We start from the raw sequence: 20,234 nt of genomic DNA, 5'->3' as shown, positions 1-20,234 counted from the left end.
GAAAAAAAAAATTAATGGATCTAAAATACAAAGAGAAAAGTATAAAATTGAGAGTAATACATTTAATGAGACATCTGTAGGACATAATTATGTCAACTTCACTTTTCAATTTAGTATTTATAAGTTCTTTATAGTTGAAAAGAAAGCTATGTTTTGATTTTTCTCACTCTATAAAATTTCCTGTGTCTGTATGATGACAGCCTGGAAAGCAGAGCCAATCACATAGTCAGTGGATGACTGGGCAGCTAAATAGTTTCAAAAGCAAAATTAAGAAAACCCTTTTGATTTTTTTTCCCACAGCAAGAATGTTACATTTAATGTGAAATAAAAGTATATTCTAATTTTGATATGATGCCGAATGTGGGCTCGATGATTAAAAGGTCCTGGGGCTATTATGGTCTGAAACCAGCCCTGCCCACGGGCCCTGGAATTGGGGTGCAGGCCAAGTTGAACCAGATCGCTGAGGAGGGAGATGGGGGCCTCAGCTGATATCAGATAATGACTGCACTGGGGCATATCAGAACCTTCCAGTTCAGAGTCCGTCTGTACACAGGTGCTTTTAAGCCTGAAGGGCTGTTCAGATGTACGAGCTCTTGGATGCGGGTATAAAGCCCTTGGGAAGGAAGATGCACCTTACAAGTGTAGTGAACCATTCAGTCTTCACCGGGGCTAAGGTCGCTCATGAAGGAGAGAGTGAACCAGCACAGGGCAGGTGACAAATGACTACTTGGCTGGTGGCAGGGGGCCTGGGTGTGAGGCAGGGAGCTGCCGCCTGCGGCCTGGGGTGGCCGCCATGCAGCATCACTTAGCGTGGTGGGTGTCCTGATGGCAGCTGGCACGTACTGTCACCCGCTCCAGCAGTAAAAACGACACTAATCACCATTTGCCCTCTTTTTTGCCCCCTTCATGGTTTCACTCTTACACTTGAGAAAAGGGAGGAGAAAAAACAATGGTGCCCTCCGGGCTTCTCTCTCTCCCTCGTTTTTTGTCTTTGGTCCTGCTCCAAGGCTCATATTGTGCCAGGCCCTTGCTCGTCACACCCCGCCGTGTTCTCTCTCTGCCCCAGCCCTCCCCAGCCCATTTCTCTGACCGCATGCTCCTCTCAGTGCGGCCTCACAGTGGCCCACAGACACCCGCTCAGGGCCCTCGCGGGCTGGGCTCAGAGCTGTGAGCGGTGGGGAGAGGAGAGGCCAGACTGAGGGGCCCCGGGGAGAGCCCCGGCCTTCTCTCCCCTCACCACCAGGGGCTCTGGGCAGAGGACCTCAGCCCTGAAGCAGCAGTGAGGACGCGCTGGTGTAAGGCCACGGGTATTTGCTCTTCATCAGCTGGTGACCTGGGGAAGGCAGTTTAATGGCTCTGTGTGTCTTTCTGTCATGAGTATCAGTGACCAGAAAGGCAGTAGTCAAACAGCAAAGTGGGGCAGTGGCCCTCCTCCAGAAAGCAGGCCTGGCCCTCCTTCCCCAAGGAGGTCCTGCCCCTCCCAGCGCTCCCTCCACCACACCAGGGTCGCTCCAGACCCTGAGGTCTAATATTTTTCACAGTAATCAACTAGTACTTCCCTGCGCACTGTGATGCTGGGAACAAGGTGAGCCCAGTGTCAGAATTACACCCATTTTACAGATGAGGAAACAGTTCAGGGTGAACTGACTGACCGGTGTTCTGGGGCTGGTAATGGACCAGCCAAGCGAGACTGGAACCTGGTTCTTCTGACTCCAAGCTCACAGTATATGGGCTTGGACCCGGAACCCACAGGAGCCAGGCCATGAGCATGGATTTGGATGAGGAGTACGCCGTCAGTGAGTACATGTGGTCCCAGAACCAGAATTTCTGTCTCAGGCAATTCTCAAGGCTCTTAAAATGCTGATATCGTGTAAAGCCACTGAATCTTAGTGAGAAGATTTTCTACCTTAAGAACATTATATTCTGATTATGGGGGTGCCCTGAAGTCTGGGTCCTAGAATGAAGAGACATGGGACACAGCCACAACACATGACCACAGCCAGTAACATACAACTCAAGAAATACACAACTCATTGTAAGCGCCAGCTAAAAGTTGTTGCTCGTCGTCTGCTTCTGCAAGGATGAAGTCACGAGCCACTGCAGTCTCGGACCTTCAGCACACCCTGAAAGGAGTGTAGGGCACTCTGGGAAATCTGGCAGAACAGGCCTTCAGGTAGTGAGGTATTTTTAGGAGATCCTGTGAGCCTAATTTCTTGCACTTTCTCATTTCTAGAAAAGCACTAAAATAATTAACAGAGAACAGAGACATCTGCTCCTGGAGACGAGCAGCAACTCTCTGCCAAAATGCATGCTTGATTGCACGTATACCCCCTTCACCAAGATCACATGTATACTCACCTCCCTCTCTACCTATTCAGAGCAGTTTCTCAGAACTATCTCAGGCCATAGCCCTCATTTGGCCCCAAATGAAATGTTACTCACAGCTCTCACGTTATGCAATTACAGTCCACATAAGCCTCTGAAATTTTAAGGTTCTGTGTGTCACAACCTCATTGTAGCAAAAGATGACTGATAACAGCCTCCTGCAAATGACATGATCTGTGGTGCACAGGGCAAGGGCATAAGGGAACCGGCGTATGGAAACTGATAGGAACTCAATGTTTGTATGCCCTCAAAATTAAACCTCTGCTTCCCAATGTGAGGATGTTTGGAAGTGAGGCCCTTCGGGGGCCGTTCCTCTGCCCGGGAAGGGACAATAAGCCTCAACCCAGTGGCTGCAACACCCCCCCTTACTTTTCTGCTCAGGAGAGCACGGGGGGGCATCACCCAGGGACACCTCGGACGCGAGCCCCCGCTCACTGAGTCTGCGCTAAGTCTAGCTCACTTCGGATGACTTGCGCATAAATCCAGCCTGGTGCAGGGGTCGTGCAGGGGTAACCTTCCCACCCCGATGGGGTTGGAACGGGGTTTCCTTGCCCAGGGGTCAGCAGGCACAGCTCGGGACCCTTCCCTGCTGCGGCAGGTGGCAGCCCAGTTCTGTCCCGTCCCCTGACTCCTCCCCCCCACCCCGACATCCTGGAGGCAGACGTCATCAACTCATTTTTCTCTCTGCCAGCCCCACTGGGGGAGTGAAATAGCGGATGACGGCAGAAGTTCTCCAACGGGAGGGTGCTTGAAAATCAACAGGAAGTTGTTTAAAGCCCAGGCTTGCCATCTCTATGCCGTACCTGCGCACCCGAGCTGAGAGGGGACCCCCATTCCCAAGGCTGAGCCTGCGGTGGGGCCCTGAGGGCCACACTCAGGAGGTGCACGCACGGCATGGTGAGCAAGGGCTCCTGCCAGGAAGCCGAGTCTGCTCTGGCCAGTCGTGCTGGGAGGCCAGGGGAGGCGTGGAGAGTGGAGCTCCCGGATCCTCACAGGAGGGGAGCGGGGCCCCTGGAGCAGGTCCTGCCGCCTGTGATCCACCTCTGCTGGCTTGCTGTCTGGAGGCAGAGCGGCCCCCTTTCTATTCCGCATGGCACCCCAAAAATGACTTACCCACAGTAGGTCTCAGCAAGCATACTGAGTGAATCAATGACTCGTATTTTCAAGTGAAGTTCACCTATGGTGGGCCACTTGCTTATCTGTAACCAAAATATGTCATGAGTTAATGTTTACATTGAGAGGTAACATTTATGTAGGCATGATATCTGTGATTTGTGCTAATTATGTTGAGGGAGAAATACTGGGTTGGCACAGAAAAGAAGTTCCTTAACATCCCTTGTGGAGCTGGAGAATCCAGATGTTGGCTGAGACACACCCGTCTCTCCTGGGTATGTTTTCAGGACCTTCATGCTTTGACGGCAAGGCCAAAGAACTCAATTTTGAAAGGTTTGGATAACGTTTTCACGTATTGAAACATCCCCTCTGTGTCTAAATATTAGTAAAGCATCATCTTCTTCAGCCTTAGATTTACATTCTGTTTCTGAAATGTGTGTCTCATTATCTGAGAAGCTCTGTTGCTTTTTACCGCAAATGCAGAACGGGGGCCACTCTTGAGAAATCGTGGTGACTGGGTCTGCCTCGGGAAGCCAGGTCTGACGGCCCAGCAGGCTGCAGGGGACCTGGGGACAGCCCTGCAGGTGGCCTCCCAGAGGGCAAGCTGGTATCACGCAGGATGCCAGGTGGACATGGGGCCGGCTCGGGCTGTGTGCTGGGGGTTCTGTGTCTCCATGTTGTGGCCATGGGTCTGCTCATGGGTTTTCTGTTGGGCGGTGAGATCCTGCTGCAGAAGGCAGCGCCCGGGGCCCTCTGCAGACCAGTGGAGGGTTAGTCTGCTGGTGCTGGTTGGGCTGGTCCCACCGCATCCCCGTTTGCCTGGTCCTTCCTCACAGCTAATCAGCCTGCAAGATCTCTTTTCCCACTAGGCTGGCTCTTTCCTCTTTCTTAGGAAAATTAATCAAAACCGCAGGAGAAATTTGTCCTTTTACCCAAATCCTAATGCTTCATTTCTCGGCTTCTAGATGCCAGGAAGTTCCCAGGCAAACTGTATCAGGGCTTCTGTGCACTGACGGATGGCTGGGTGGCTTTGAGCGCGATAAGCCAAGATGCCTTTTAGCAACGTCCTGATTTTGTTCCCCTGCATGGTGGGGTGCTGACTGAGACTGTCCCCAGGTGTCGTGTCCCCAGAGTACCATTTACTCCTGCCGCTGTCCCCTCAGTCCATCTTAGGTGGGGAAACCATGGCCCAGCGGTGAGAAATCCGCCAGCTTTAGTGTGCGAAGTGCTGTTAAAAATGTTCTCTGCAGGAAGCAGAAACGGCTGCGCCCTGTTGTGGACGTGGCAGCACCTGCAGGAGCCATGGTTTGATGGATCTTAAGAAAAGCAGACGCCTTAGAGCACAGTTCTGGGCTGGCGATAACCAGGGCAGAAAGAATTTAAAAAAAAAAAAAACAAACATAAGTACTGTTCCATGCCGAGTTGAAAAGCCCTGAAATGAACACAGGTTTAGGGGACAAGAATAAGACATGTAAGAACATAGTCTTGTATTCAGGCATTGCTGTGTATCTGCCCACAAGGTGGGGGCTTTTCTGGGTAGGTGGGGGAGAGTGGAGGGAAGTCAGTTCCTTATTCACGGATTCCAGATTTGTGAAGTCACCTCCTCGCTGAACTATATTTGCCACCCTTGCATCGATCCCTAACTGCACTTGTGTGCTCATGTGTGGACGTGCACAGGCCAGCAAAAAACGTGAGTCTCCCAGGATGCACGTTCCCAGCTGAGGCTGAACCAGGAGACATCCTGCCCTCGTATCTCTCAGGTCCTTCTGCAAACAGGCGCATTTTCATGGTCTACTTAGTGCCATGGTTTTTGCATTTTGGGGGTGCTTTTTGCTGGTGATCTTGGGTGGCCCCAGTCATCCTGCGGAAGTGCTGTCTGATGTCTCTAAGTGCACGAAGGCTGTGATGTCCCTTATGGAGAAACATGCGCTAGGTAAGCGTCCTTCCAGCCTGAGTTATAATGCAGCTGTGAGCGCAGCGTTCGTAAGTCAGCAATATATACGAGCGAAGTTTCTTTAAACAGGAACACACATATAACAAGGTTTTGTACTGATCTATTGACAAAAATGTCACAGATCGGAGGCTCGCGGGAAGCTCTCGGTGTCTTTTCCCTGGAGCGTTGGTTCAGTATTTGAAAATCCATTGTTTCCCAGTGACTTTATAGAATGTAATGACTGCAAACAGTGAGGGCCGACCGCGCGCTTTGTCTCCTGCGTAGGATGGAGAGAGAACAGAGCCCAGAGTAGCCATGCCGACACGGTGGGGAGGGAGGGAAGACGGGAAGGAGAGGAAACTGAAGATGGGTGAGTTACGACGTGGTCAGTGGCAGTAACTCATCTGACAGTTGAGCTCTGCAACGTCCCAGGCTCCGGTATCGTGGCCTTTGCAGCATTTGGGGTCAGTGCCTCTGACCATCTTCCATGGGGATGGAGGAAAGCAGACTGAGGTGGCAGCTCCTAGGGGCATCCACTGGGCCTCTCCCTCCTGACCTTCGAGGCTTATCTCCTCCTCCTCCCTCCTTAGTACCAGAAAGTTCTACCGTGACTCCACCAGAACCCAGCCTCACTCACTCCCCGGCCTGGGGGGCCTTGCTTGTCATCAGACAATTCAAATATGTATGAAGTGCCAGTGTTTCTCTCTCCCGGCCCTAGTCCACGTGCGGTCTTAGTTACCTCTTGTCTGTAACGGATTACCCTAAGTTTAGTGGCTTACAACAGCACTGATTGATTACCCCTCATAGTGTCTATGGGCCAGCAATTTGAGATGGTCCGGTTTGGGTCGGGGTCTCCCATGAGGCTGCATCACCTGAGGTCCCATCAGGGCCTGGAGGACCCTCTTCCGAGATGCCCCGTCCGTCCTGGCTGTTGGCTGGATGCCTCCGTTTCGCTAAAGAGCTTCACAAGCACCCTCGTGAGTTGGCGTCTGGCTCTCCCCAGGGTGAGCAATCCGGAGACCAGGGAAAGGCTGTAAGAGCCTTGACAGGCTAGCGTCAAGCATCCCACAGTGTCACTGTGTGGTCAGTCCTTGTTTGCGCAGGAGAGGCCGCACGGGGGCCTGGATACCCGGAGGCGATCATCAGTGCAGCCATCTTGGAGGCTCCCTGCTGGGTGTACATTTTAAGTCTCCACTGAGCTTTGCAAGGTGGAGGTCCATTCTTAGGGTGTTCCTGAGTCCAAACTCGTTCTGCTCGCCACACAGACAGGCCAGTGCAGCGGGACATGAGGTCTTGGGGCTAGGAAAAAAGGCTTTATTCAGAAAGCGGGCAGACTGAAAAGATGTGGGGCTAATGTCCTAGAGAACCATCTTCCCCAGGTCAAAATTCAGGCTCCTTTTATACTAAAAAGGGGACAGGGTGTGGTTGGTTGTTGCAAACTTCTTGGTGTCAGAATCCTTTGTTCTTGCAGCCATCCCTGTGGATCAGGTCATGGTGTCCCTGTAAACCGCCAGCAAGACAAATATTTTCTGTTCTGCAACTTTCTATCTTTATGTGAATGGGAAAATGTTACACCCTTACAGGCCAGAGCCTTGAGAATGCGCTCTCCTGTCTATTTCAGGCAAGAGGCAACAGTCTTTTACAAAAGGTGCGGAACCTGCAGGACTGAGCCCAGGAGACAGAGCCCAGGGTTAGAGTCAAAGGAACAGGTCTGACGTGGAGTCAGGTTTGTTCCTCCCAACCACAAGGGTAGCAGCAGGGAACGATGGGCTAAAACACTGGTCCTCGTGGAGTATCTGTCTATTCTAATGTCTCTGGGGAGGCAAACGAGGGAAAAGGAGGTTATAAAGCTGGGGTGGGCTGAGGAGCGGGGGTGGGGGGAGATGCAGAGCCCAGCCCCGTTCATCACGTTGACTTCGCGCTGGTCATTCTTCTGCAGGGGACGAAATTTCCTTCCACCAGAGTCGTGGGTTTGAGACAGCTTTTTTCATCTGCTAAGCCTGGGTGTGAGCAGCTGTATCGAATCTTCCACTCAGGCGGCCCCCAGAAACATGACTTTTTTTTTTTCCCCCAAAAAAATTAGCTCAAATCTTATCTGAAAAATTGTGTTTATGACGGGGAGCTTGGGCTATGCGTCTTAATCTACAAAACTGCCGTCTGATAAGATAGAACCACACAAGTGATGTTTTCCAGCTAAAGGCATTTTACAGGGCAACGGTTGTGCAGGGAGCCTTGGTCCCGGGATGGGCGACGTTGGATGGCAAGAGCCTGCTTGAAAGGGGGACCCATAACACATCAGGAAGAGCCAAAGGACACTGGTGTTGCTGAAGTAAAAGGTGGAAGACATGAGGATGCTTGTTGGTTTCAACTGTCACAATAATTCGTCTTTGCAGGCTGCTGGCGGGGCTCCTCGGGGCTGGGGCCGCCAAAATCAAAGCCCCAGGAAGGCAAAGACTCTTTTGTAGATGTAACCCTTCAGAGCGCACCGAGTGCAGGATGAAGCCTGAGCTGACTAGGCAGGGTTTTCAAGCGGGAAAGCGTTGTCTCCGGCTCAGTTCTGAGTCTGTTTGTGGGGTGCACACAGGCGCAGTCTCTCCCTCTCCCCTGTCAGGTGCTCCCCATGCCTTTCCTTTCACCATCCCGTGATGAACCAATCCTTCTCTTTTCCATTCAGAGCCCTTGCTCGCGGGTTACCAGTTGCCATGGGTACCCCTCAACACTCTCCATCACAACTGCAGTTAGTTACAGGCACAGGACTATGGGGCTAATGTGCCCAGGTCACACGAGCTGGGACGAGGTGCCACCCTGTCCAACTCTCAGCCTCTGCTTTGCCCCCCGCTCTGCTGCCTCTGGGTCCAGTGCATACTCGCCCCCCCAGGGCGCTGTCCCTTTCCAGCCCTCCCTGTCCTGCGCTCAGAGTGACAATGGTAATGAATCAGATAAGGGGATATTCATAAATTTATCCAATTTATCACTGAAGATGCTAGAGCAACGGAAAGAACACATCCGATTTGTGAGCAGCCCAAACCGGGAACACAGTGGCTTCCAGCCAGGGGACCCCTGGGGACGCTGCCCCAGGGAACATTGGCAGTGTCTGGAGACAGCTGGCATGACTGGGGAGCCGGGGAGGCCGCTGGCAGTCGTGGGTGGAGACCAGGCTTGCAGCGACCCGGCCTGAAACGGACAGGACAGCCCCCACAGCAGAGACTGATCCAGTCCCGGTGTCAGGAGTGCTGAGGTCGCGAAAGCCGCTACGCCCTGTGCTGATGTAATGAAAGGTGACAGATGGAAATGGGTGAGACCAACACAAGAAGTGTGAGGGGCAAAGGCAGCCGTCAGTGTGTAAATCAAGGCTGGGGAACACGCTTTGACAGCATATGGAAGGGCGCCTTTTCATTAACCAGAAGCCCAAGTGGATGCCGGGAGCTGGGGCCACCCGGGGCCATGTCTGGGGGCCACCAGTGCAGCCCAGGAGGGCCCTGTGCACTTGCGTGTTTAGATCTTGGCAGTGGCAGCATCAAAGCCAGCTACGGTTTTAAGAGGGTCTTGGGGAAAATGGGATTGTGCGGGTCCAGGGGACCAGCTGAGTGCATGCTCTGCGGACAGCGTCGGATGAGGGAAGATGCGGGAACTTGGAGCAGAGCGGCCAGCAGGTTGCTTGAAGGTTGTTTCGGGGAATAGGAACTGGAAGAATTCTGTGTGTCCTGTGGGCAAACAGAGGGTGGGGCTGGAGGAGGAGAGTTCGCTGAGAAAGTCTTTCCTACCAGTCACACCCGTCCCACCCGGGACGGGTCCCCTCAGGAAGCCACGAGCTCCGTGCAGGGACCCGGGGCTCCACTGGGGACCGGGGACTCTCGAAGGAGGCTGGCTGCCTATTCTCTGAGGCTCTTGACTCTGGCACCGTAATCTCCCCCGGGGCAAAACACAGCCACACAGTGAGCGTTTATAGTTAGAATGTAAAGCATGTATGTGTGGAAGCTCTAAAAAGGAATGCTCGGCGTGTTTCCCTGTAGCAGGTGTTTTGTGAGCATCTGGGGCGCCCCTGACTGCTGGGTGCAGGTCGACACTTCCAGACCTTGGTGCTTACGTGTTAGAGGGGGGATCACGGGCTCGTGGTGACTGTGATGAAGGAGATGTGATGAGAGAAAGGTGGACAGGGGCACGAAGCCACCTGTCCACACACACCCCCTTCTGAGGAGGTGACATAGGCTTGAGACCACAGGCCTGGGAAGGAGGGAGCCAGCCAGGAGCAAGGGCAGTGAGCAGGGCTGGAAGACGGTGGTATGGCTGGACAGGGCGAGCTCTGGCGGACGGGGGCAAGATGTGGGGGGCAGGGGTGGAGCCCAGGCCAAACCAAGCAGGGCTCCAGGGCCAGGGGATGGGTGTTTGGGGCACGAGGGGGGATAGGGGGACGGCCTGTCACTGTCACTCTGCCTGCTGTGTGGGGAGCGGACCACAAGGAGGGCCGGGCGGGAGGCAGGCAAGCCTTCCGTCCACGGGAGAGCGAGGCGGTGGGCCCGCCCCCGGGCGGCGCAGGAGGAAGCAGGGAGGAGCCGCGGCTCTGGGGTGCATCTCCGAGGAAGACTGGTGAGGCTCCCTGGAGACCAGCTGGCCCAGCCTCCTTGGAGACTCCCAGCGCCTGACGGAGCCCCTCGGTCCCTGCAGGGAGCTCCCTGCTTCCTGAGGGGGCCCATTGCAGGAGGGACAGACCCATCTGAAAGAAAACGTGTTCTTTTCTGACCCAGTGGATTAGCTGAGATGTGCGCGGTGAGGGGGAGCGAGGGGCCCCGAGAGCACCGAGGGTCTCGTCCCCGTTAACTGGGTGCAGTCGGTGGCGTTTCCTCAGTTAGGAGGGGCCGAGGGAGGGCCGTGCGTGAGCGACTGGGAGCCCCGTTGGGGGCTCCTGGAGGCTGAGTGGCCTGTTGGACGTTGAGGTGGAAACGCCAGGTAAGCAGCGTTCAGGCCGGGAGCTCAGGCGAGAGAGGTGCGGGTGGGACCCGCAGGCACGTCCGCGGCAGTGGGGGCCGCGGGCGGGGGCGCTGCCGCTGGGCCGCAGAGCACGTGAAGGAAGGAGCCACGGAGGGGAGAGGGGTCAGCCGAGCGAGAGGCTGACCCCCTGATGTGGGGGTGCCGGGCCGCGTCCGGCGCTGCTGGGAGGTCAAGCAAGATGGGGCCTGAGGAGTGACCTTGAGGTTGGCCATTTAGAGGTTGGTGACAATGGTAGGAGCAGGTTCATGGAGTGCAGGCTAGAGACCAGGCAGAGACGGGGGGTGGAGGAGCTCCACTGGGAGGCGACCTGGGCAGACGTGCGCAACCAAGGTGCTGGTGGAGTTTGGGGTGAGTTGAGGGGCCTGGTCCGTGGGGACTGCGAAGTGAATTCACACGTGGAGAGAGAGAACAGAATGTTGAAATGGATACACGCAAAGTAGGCAGCAAGCTCTAGGCACTGCTGAGAACATTATCCCAATGGCTGTGAAATGGAGTCTGAGCTACGGGCTTTCCCTGGAGTCCAAGGAGAAGGAAGATGTAATCCATGCCTGGGACCCAGGGCGGGGCCGAGTCGATGGGCGGGTGGAGGGAAGCGCACGGGCACATCACACGTCGGGGAAGCTGCAGTCTGTGCCGATTTATCACACGGAGCAAGGGATGGTGTCTGAGGAGCAGGGCTGAGGACAGCAGTGTGGCCACGCAGCGTCTGTGGACGGTGGCTGCAGCAAAGGGGGCCATCTCCTGTCACCGTGGCCCGTGTCGTGGACAGGGCCCCAGCCGGCTGCTGGCAGGAGCTGGTCCTTAGGAGACGCGAGCAGGGCCTCACACCTGGTGTTCACCCCCCAAGTTAAATAGCCAAGAGTGCGTGCCCTAAGCTGTCCTCGCAATAAAGCATTTCTATTATCAAAACCACCGCCAGCAGCAAGGGCCCAGGGCATCATTCTCAGGCCCACGCCCAGCGTCACCTGCAGCACAGGAAGTCGCACCATCAGAAGGGGAGGGCTGCTTGGCCAGACACTGTGTCTCCAGGAGCAGCCAGGCCTGCGCCCTCCCAGGGAGGCCGGAAAGGTGCCGCCTGCTCAGGGGCGAGTCTGAGGGTCCACCCAGGGCCTGGAGCACGGGGCTGCCTCATCACGGCCCGTCATGTCACGCTGACTCGCCACGCCAGTGAGATTCCCAGCAGAGGGCCCGCGCCGATGCAAACATTAGTGGCAAACCAATGAATCTTAAAAACGATCGTTGTTCAGATTCATGTAAATTTTTAAAAAATGTCTGTAAACACTTAAAATATTGTTTTTGAAGACCCAAGATTTTAGTTGAGGCCAGTGGTGGGTGGCAGCTCTGCATGGGGTCCCGAGCAGTAGGGACAGCTGCGAGAAGGGTGCGTCTGGGGCAGGCGTACAAGACGGCGTGTCCCCCAAGCAGAGGGAGTGTGTGAGCAAGGGGGCGGGAGCCCGTGGACTGGGCCTGCCAGGGATGGGGCCGGCAGGCGAGCGGTGCTTACAGCCGTGTAGCGGAGTTGATGCGTCAGAACCAACAGTGATGATGGGTACACAGAGAGACACGCCCTTTGGGAAGGAAGCTGGAGAGAAAGCAGGGACCCTCAAAGGACTCTGGGCTCCTGGCCGGGGCAGTGCCTGGGCTGGGGAAGGCAGTCGGGTAATACGTCAGCCTCCGATATGACACGGTGGGGGGAAGGGTACGGAGGGGCCAAACCTACAATGCCACCAACACAGAGGGCTTGGCCTGAGATGGAGACAGAAGCAGAGGAGAAGCATTGCTTCCAAAAGACACATCAGCTCCCTGTCTCCCCAGAGATGCTCTCGGTGTCTTGTGGATGTCTCTTGTTTAAAAGCCAACGTGGACCGTACTTTTAAGAGAAAACAAAAGCTTGTTGAGAGATGAATGGTTAGAAACCTCAACAAAGAAAAATCAATCATCGACAGTCAAATCTTAAGAGACACAAATGAGAAAATTATTATACAAGCCGTGACTTTTTAGGGGCTCGCTCGGGAAGACTGATTTGGCGATGTTGCCTGGAGAAAATTCTGTTGCCCCCGCCAGGCGGGTGTTACATTCTGCAGCCCTTTGTACGGTTATTCATATCGGGAAGAGGCTTTTTCATGTAATCGTGTGTGCATGTGTGTTTGTGTCTCTGTGTCTCTGTATGTGGGCAGGGTGTGTGTGTTGCAGTGTGTGTGCACATGTCTCTGTGTGTGTAACACAAAGGGGCAGGTGCCTCGCTCCTAGACACACAGGTGCAGTTATCTGAATACTTCTCTGCCCATGCATGACAAGCCCCTTCGGGTTAAGATGTGCACCACTTTGGGTACTTCTGGGATGGGCAGTATCGGTCCTTCTTATCTACAACTGCAGCTGGTCAGTCTTCCCCTCGAAGGTGCATCCACTGCCTTCGCACTTCCCCTCTGGAGTGTGCGTCTGTATGGTGCAAGAAGCATCTCTTTCTGTGACAGTGTCCCCACCAAATGTGGAACCTGCCCTGTGTCTTCAAAATCGGCCCTTCAGACGGTGCAAGGCGGGGGCCAGGAAGTGGTCTGGGGGAGGGCAGGGAGCAGCCGGCATGTTGCTGCGGCCTGGGGCTCTGGGCGGGTGTCACTTTTCATGCCTCCAGGCAGCCGCTTGCCCATCCTACCTCCCGGCCAAAGGTCTTACGTGGTACAAAAATGCGGCCCATACTCAGCTCTCTGGTGTCTGGTGTCCAGTTACAGCGTACGACGCAGTAGACCCTGAGTGTTCGGGTGGGGGTCCGGTAACATCCTCACTGCAGGTGGCTGGCCAGTGTGAGTGTTTACAGCTCTCTCCATCTCAAGAGAACAGTGGGTTGCCCGGGTCCTGCCCCTGTGCCCTGCTGACGGTCAGGTGAGCTCCTAAGCCCTGTTGTGCAAGGGGATATCTCATTTTAGTTAGTCCCAGAATTCTCTGCCTCCACTAATAATAATCATAATCATCATCATCATCATCATCATCATCATCATCATCATAATAATAATAATTTGGCCATATTGGTCCAATGTGCTGTTTTTTGGTCCAACATTGCAGGGATGTGTTTGCGAAGCTGATGGTAATGTGGGCAGGAAGGACGCAGGCGCGCTCGTTAGGGCTGTAGCCCCGAGTCCCAGCGGCAGAGCGCCCGCCACCTCTCGCTGGAGGCGCGGCGCTCAAACCGCTTCCTGCTGCTCGGGTCCTGACCGCTGTCCCGCCTTTGTTTCGCCAGGGGGACTCCCGCGCGCGCCCTCGGCCCCAGGAGACGCCGCAGGCATGGCCGACAGCGCCAACCACCTGCCCTTCTTCTTCGGCAACATCACCCGGGAGGAGGCGGAGGACTGCCTGGTCCAGGGCGGCACGAGCGACGGGCTCTACCTGCTGCGCCAGAGCCGCACCTACCTGGGCGGCTTCGCGCTGTCGGCGGCGCACGACCGCAAGGCGCACCGCCACACCATCCTGCGCGAGCTCAACGGCTCGTACGCCATCTCGGGCGGCAGGGCCCACAGCAGCCCGGCCGAGCTCTGCGCCTGCCACTCCCAGGAGCTGGACGGCCTCGTCTGCGTCCTCACCAAGCCCGTGCACCGGCCGCCGGGCGTGCAGCCCAGGAGCGGCCCCTTCGAGGACCTGAAGGAGAACCTCATCCGCGACTACATGAAGCAGACGTGGAACCTGCAGGTGGGCCGCGCCTCCCAGGGCCTCGCGTGAGCCCCTTTCCCCTCAGCCACCAGCCTGCCCCCCTCCAGGGGGACTGCCTCTCCTCCTTTGCGGTCACGCCTGAGAGGCTGGGCCCCGAGGCGCCAGCGATGGGGTTTCTCCACCGCAGGAAACCACTGCCACCCAGTTCACACTGGCCCTTTCGGACGGGCGTCCCAGGCACATACTGGTTTTTGTCTTTTTAAATTTACCCTAGAAGGTCATACTGTGCACATTGCCCAGCACTGGATTTCACAGCCTCAAATCGCCTCTTGCAAAACTTTCCAGATCAGCCGACACACGGCTGCGTCAGCCTGTTATTGGCTACCTGATACTTCCTCCCGTGAACCCTAGTTTATTTAACTATTGACGGATACCCTCACTATTTACAAATAATGATGCTGCTAACATCCTTCTCAACTTCTATGCAGCATCAGCAGGACAACCCTGAACAGGCTGGATTCGCCACAGCGAAGGGGGGTGTGTGGGATTCAGACGTATTGACATACTGTCTTCCAGGAAGGCCCCGGGGTTGTGACAACTTGCATTCCTGCCACACTCTTACTGTCAGGAGCCAGCAGGCTGGTGGACGGTCTCCTGCTCTGACTTACGTGTCCGATTTCCTCGCATCCCCCGGGTGTCTGCTTCACGTGTCCTCCTGTGCTGTCCTGTCCGTGTGGATGTGTGACGGCACAGTGCAGGCTTTCTGAGGAGTCTGCACATCCTCTACTCCTTTAGTGTGTCCTGCACTGAATTCAGCCTTGCAGACAGATCCTACATTTTCAGTATTTTTATTAGTGTTTCTCGAATAAGTCTCAGACCATCCTTCTACGTTTTTTAAGTCAGGTAAATCAGATTTATTGAGGTGTAGTTTACACCCTCTTTTGGTGTACAGGACTGTGATTTTTGACAAATGCGTGACATCACGTAGCCCCCCCGTGTAGTCAGGGTGCACGGCAATTCCATCACCCGTTAGGCACTCATGCCCGGCCCCGGCCCAGCCCCTGGCAGCCCCTCATCTGCTTTCTGGCCCTGTAGCTGTGCCTTTTCCAGAATGTCAGACAGAAGGGCCACCCGGCACGCAGCCTTTTCAGACTGGCCGCTTTCACGCAGCATGAAGTCCTGGCGAGTCAGCCGCGTGTCAGTGGCCGCTCTCTGTTACAACAGAATCCCGCACCCGTATTGCTTCTGCCCTTTGCTCTCTTTGAGTCGGGCGCCTTTCTGGTATGTCACTGCTGCGGCTTTGGCTTTTCATTCCATCCATGAGGAAACCCTTCCATGTTCCCCTTCCCTTCCGTCGCCCCCCCGCCCCCTCCATCTCCTAGTCTGGGGGGGTTGTGGTTTTCTTTTCCCTCCTTCTGGTTCTTCCTGTAACCTTGAGTAAGCACCTTGGATTCCTCATTCACTGCTGCGGGGGACAGCGGCGTCTCTCCCGCTGAGGACGAGGAGGACGGGAATTCAGCCAGCTGTCCGCCTCCTTCTCATTTTTGTTTTCCGCGCTGTCGTTTCTGTGTTGTCGAGGTTCGTCTCCTCTTGCTGTGGTCGCGTCTCCTGCAGGTACAGGCGGCAGTGCCTGTGAGCGTTCAGACTGCAGCCGTGTAGAGGGAGACGGGAAAAAGCACGTCTCCTTTGCTGCACGCGTCTGAAGGCTTCCTGGGGGTGATTAAATGACCAGAGTCTAATACGGAACAATCAGTTCTAGGAGGCGATGGTGGGGAGAGGGCGGGAGGGCCATTCTCTAGATCTCATGGATTATGCCAGGTGGCTTCTAAGGCCCGATGTGGCTTTTAAAAGGCCAACCTCTGCATTCTAAAATCCATTTTGTTATTTATACACTCGAAGGTACTCAAGTAATACATACGAGCTATCGGCTTTATTTCTTGAATAGCCAAACAGGTAAATAAATGTGACTGCATTTTGCTGCATCAGGACTTAGGACAGAGTGGAAATGCCTTCTGCATCTTCCTTGTCGCTGTCACTCAGCTTGTCCCCACTCTCCTCTCCGCGTGGCAGGGTCAGGCTCTGGAGCAGGCCATCATCAGCCAGAAACCCCAGCTGGAGAAGCTGATCGCCACCACGGCCCACGAAAAAATGCCCTGGTTCCATGGAAAAATCTCTCGGGATGAATCTGAGCAGATCGTGCTGATAGGATCAAAGACAAATGGAAAGTTTTTGTAAGTATTGTGTCTTTTCCCTTCGCCCCCTACCGCCAGGGCTGCCTGGACAGTTAGGGGTAACGCAGCCTCCCCGATCCTGGATTCCTCGTGACCCCGGGGAAGGAGTCACTGCTGTCATCTGAAATGAGCGTGTTGGTCGGCCACACCGACGTCTCACATTGAAGCCGTCCCACTTAATTCGGCATTTGTTTTGTCCAGTCTGACCCCAAAGCAAATACGCTCCTTGGGCCCTGAGGGACGCTGTTTAAAGAAAACGTATTCAGCCACATAGTCTGCTTTTAATGAGAAACATGAAAGGTGTCACATCGTGGTGTGTCCGCTCAGATCTTGCCCCAAGATCTCAGACTTGACTTCTGTCTTCCCTTGGAAAGAAATGCTGATAGGGTGGACGGGAAAGAAAATTTGCCGAGAGTCGGTCATATGAGAGGTCAGTGCAGAAGCTTGATCACAAACAGGTGCGTGGGCTCCAGCCTTTTCCACTCAGCAACGAGGCATGCATCCCGAGCTCTGTTCCCTGGAGGTGCTGGAGATGAAGACCACCTTGGGGCAGGGTCGGTGGTCTGGAGACGGCAAGGCGCTGTCTTGGGCACATGTCGACCTTATTCCCCCGGTGCTGTGGCCGAGGGTACAGAGGGGCGTTGGCAGTGGAGGCACACTCGCTCCTGTGTCTTTGTCCCTGCTCCGTGCCCCTCCAGAGGTGCTGGCTGGGGGTCCCTTCCTTGCCTTGGACACGCGCAGCAGTGGAACCCCATGGTCAGGCACGGGGAGCCACGCCCTGCTGGCCTTAGGAGCTCTTCTTAGAAGTGGAAGTGGTTTCTCTGATCAGCCATCTAGTGAAAGAATGTTCCTCATACTTTACCATAATATCTATTATTTAAGAAATCCAGACACACACTACTGTATATAAAAGAGACAAGCAACAAGGACCTCCTGGAGAGCACAGGGAACTCTCTTCAGTTTCTTGTGATAAGAAAATGCATTGAGCCGTTAGACTTGTGCACTTTTCATGGGTTATGCTTCATTAAAAAGGTTTTACAAATGAAAAAAAAAAAAAAGAAATGATCTTAAGCCCAACCCTCTTTCTCCAGAAGTGATCCTAGAGGGGGCGGGGCACAGCTCAGTGGCAGAGCACCTGCTTAGCATGCATGAGGTCCTGGGTTCAACCCCTGGGACCTCCATTTAAAAAACTATTTTAAAAAAATATAATAAAAAGTGATCCTAAAAACAAATGCAGGGCAGCCCTGGCTGGCACACAACGTGCCTGGATTGGTGGTTTCATGGTTACAGCAGTGGCCGGGGCAGGAATCCTGTGGCAGGCAGATGTCCTTTTCCCTCAGTGTGGCACCTGGCAGCTCATCCCCCCTGAGGTTTGGACTTTTACTGTCTTCTTAGTAATAGTCTCCAACACAGGTGTCACAGGACGGCGTGTGTGGCGTCTGGGCGTGTGAAGTCAGCCCCAAGGCGTGCAGAATCCAAAGAGCAAGGCCTTGCTCGCCATTCGGAACCCCACTCTCAGGCTGGCTGGGGGGCAGCTGTGCTCAGGGAGGCCGCCTGTCCCCCACTGAGATGTGGGGTGCTGCCGGGACCCCCCCCCAACCCTGAGCCAGCCCCACAGTTGTGGCACCTTCCTCCTGAGTCTTGGCAGGCCTCAGCCAAGTGTCCCTAGAGAACATGCCTCCTGCCTCCTTTCTGATTGTGTGAACTGGCTTGTCCATCTGTGGGCTTGTCCACTTTTGTCCACAGGAGGCACTGGATGCCAGGACCGTCCTGGGCAGTGAAGAGGGGGGCATCTTCCTGGTGGAGGCTGCATCTCAGTGAGGGAAGTAGGTGCTGAGCCACTGGACAGGAGCCTCACCATGTTGGAGCATTTAAGGAAGGGGGTAGAGCAGCCATGGTTGGGGTACCAGGGTCCTGTTTTATGCTGGGTAGTGAGGCAGGGCCTCGCTGTGAAGGAGACATTTGAGCAGAGACCCAAGGGCAGCTGGGAGCCATCCTGATGGGGGAACAGCTTGTGTGGGTGCCTGGATGCAGGAGTGCACGTTGAGAGTCAGGCCACCACCGTGCCTGGTGCAGAGTGAGATGGGGAGGGGTGGAGGGTGAGGGCCAGGCCTCCGAGGGCTCTCAGGCATCAGTATGTCTGCCTTCAGGAAGGTGTTAGGGCAGATCCGACTGAAGTTCAGTGGGACCCGCCGGGCTTGGTGTAGAAAGGAGCCAGTGCGGAGGTGGGAGCCTGAGCCCGTTCGCCAGCCACACTGCACGCATCTACATCCACTTGAACCAAAATGTGCTGCTCATTTCTCTGCAGTGATTTCAGGGCTTTTACCAGTCTCGTGCCTGCTGACACCGGCACGGCCTTTCGTGCTTGTCGGCAGGAGGGGTGGAGTGGGTGCCGGTGTGCAGCCCTGCTGGGTGGCTCTGCTCTGCACGGCAGGTCAGGGCAGGCCCGGTGTCTCTTCTGCGCAGGCAGGCCCTTATTGTGGGGATCTGGGGTTTCCTTGCACCCTCCATTGTCCCCAGCCAAGCTGCAGCGAGGAGGAAGGCAGATTTCAGGGCACGGGGTGCTGTCCGTGGTGAGCGGACCTCACCCCACCCCCTTTACCTGATGTTTACAGTTCCTTGTTCAACCTCGTCTTGCTGCTTGATTTTACGCACTTGGAGCTGATGTTTTTGCTTGCAGTTCCCCCACTGGCCCATTCCCAGCCCTTCTACACTCTATTTGGCTCCCACTGGCCGCCCCTCCACGCTTCTCACACCCCCGCTGCTCCCCTCATCCCTGCACACTCAGAGGTACTTGTCCCCTGCGTGACCCGGTCTGAGCCTTGCCCGGCCCGACGGGCCTTCCCTTGGACCCCCCTGCAGTGACTGGCCGACACGAAGAACCCAGGAGGCTTTCAGATTCAAAAACAGAATCTGATCTTTGTGATTCCTCACGCTGGTCATCTTTGTTAGATTGAAAATAAGTTACTGCCTGTGAACGGATCCTGCCTAATGTTGAGCGCTTCGTGAAAGGTTAACCGAGAGGAGTAGTTAACGGACAGAGGGGAAGGGCCGGGGGACGCACGCTAGTGCTGAATGCTTGCATTTCCCAGGAAGGACGAACTTGGAGAGTCCAGTGCAAAAATACAAAAGTTCATTCCAGAATCTCTGGTCTGCGTTACAGCTCAGGGTAGCAAGGTCCCTTCCCACCTTGGGAAGGCAGTACCCCTGCTGCCCCCAGAGAACATGGATGGAGAGGCATCGCATTCCACGAGGTCTGAGAGCTCGATGAGGTTATAAACCCTCACCAACGCAGTTTGAAGTGCGGAGGCTCTGTCCCAGAGACGCCTCACCGTCAGGGCGGGCTGTGCCCGGCGATGCCCGCCAACTCCGGTTTTCTCTCCTCTTGAATTGTGCTGTGAAATCCATTTGCGGTGACCAAACACCTGCGCCGGAAGGGACCTTACTGTTGATGCTCTGAATCCCTTGATTTCCAGACAAGGGCTTAGACACAGGGGAGCCTGCCCAAGGCTGTTGGGCAAGTGAGAGGTGAGGGTTGGCATGGGGGGGGGGTCCCTGATGTGTCTGGGCTGAGAATGGGTGGCAGCAAAACCTACACCAGGGGACCCCAGGGCCACCAGCCCCAGCCCACTCCCCCGGGAACTCAGCTGGGACTGTTCAGGAGCGGCTTTGCGAAGAGAAGCCGTCAGGGACTTCGCACTGTGCTTGGGGATACAGAACGTAGGTGTGAAGGCTCTTTACAGGCGAAATGCACAGTGCGCGCCTACGGCCCGTCTCTCTCGGCATCTGCGGTGTTTCTGGAGGCGGTTTCGCATCGCCTGGCGTTGCGGGCCCAGTGTTCGTGTCCTTACAGTTTCACCTGGTGGAGCCGCAGCCCCCAGCGTGACAGGTGGAGGTGGGGCCTTTGGGGGATGATGTAGACAGAGCCATGAAGAGGGGGC

The 20,234-nt window shown here is 55.3% G+C and overlaps 1 protein-coding gene and 1 long non-coding RNA gene across 2 annotated transcripts in view; both read left to right on the top strand.

Annotated features, from left to right (window-relative positions):
- Positions 1-9,854: 9,854 nt before the first annotated feature.
- LOC116664471 lies at positions 9,855-13,570 on the top strand. Its single transcript, XR_004320992.1, has 3 exons — positions 9,855-9,942; positions 10,190-10,191; positions 13,561-13,570. It is a non-coding gene; the product is annotated as an uncharacterized LOC116664471 (long non-coding RNA).
- Positions 13,571-13,690: 120 nt separating this feature from the next.
- LOC102521769 (tyrosine-protein kinase SYK-like) overlaps positions 13,691-20,234 on the top strand; it is a 44,409-nt gene continuing 37,865 nt past the window's right edge. The window contains 2 exon segments of the mRNA XM_032481006.1: positions 13,691-14,101; positions 16,133-16,293. Coding sequence (XP_032336897.1) covers positions 13,700-14,101; positions 16,133-16,293 — 563 coding nt within the window. The 5' untranslated portion in view covers positions 13,691-13,699.

Source organism: Camelus ferus, chromosome 6 (assembly GCF_009834535.1).
Source record: "Camelus ferus isolate YT-003-E chromosome 6, BCGSAC_Cfer_1.0, whole genome shotgun sequence".
Lineage (NCBI taxonomy): Eukaryota > Metazoa > Chordata > Mammalia > Artiodactyla > Camelidae > Camelus > Camelus ferus.
The sequence above is the reverse complement of the archived record's forward strand: the minus strand, read 5'-3'. Positions and strand labels throughout refer to the sequence as shown.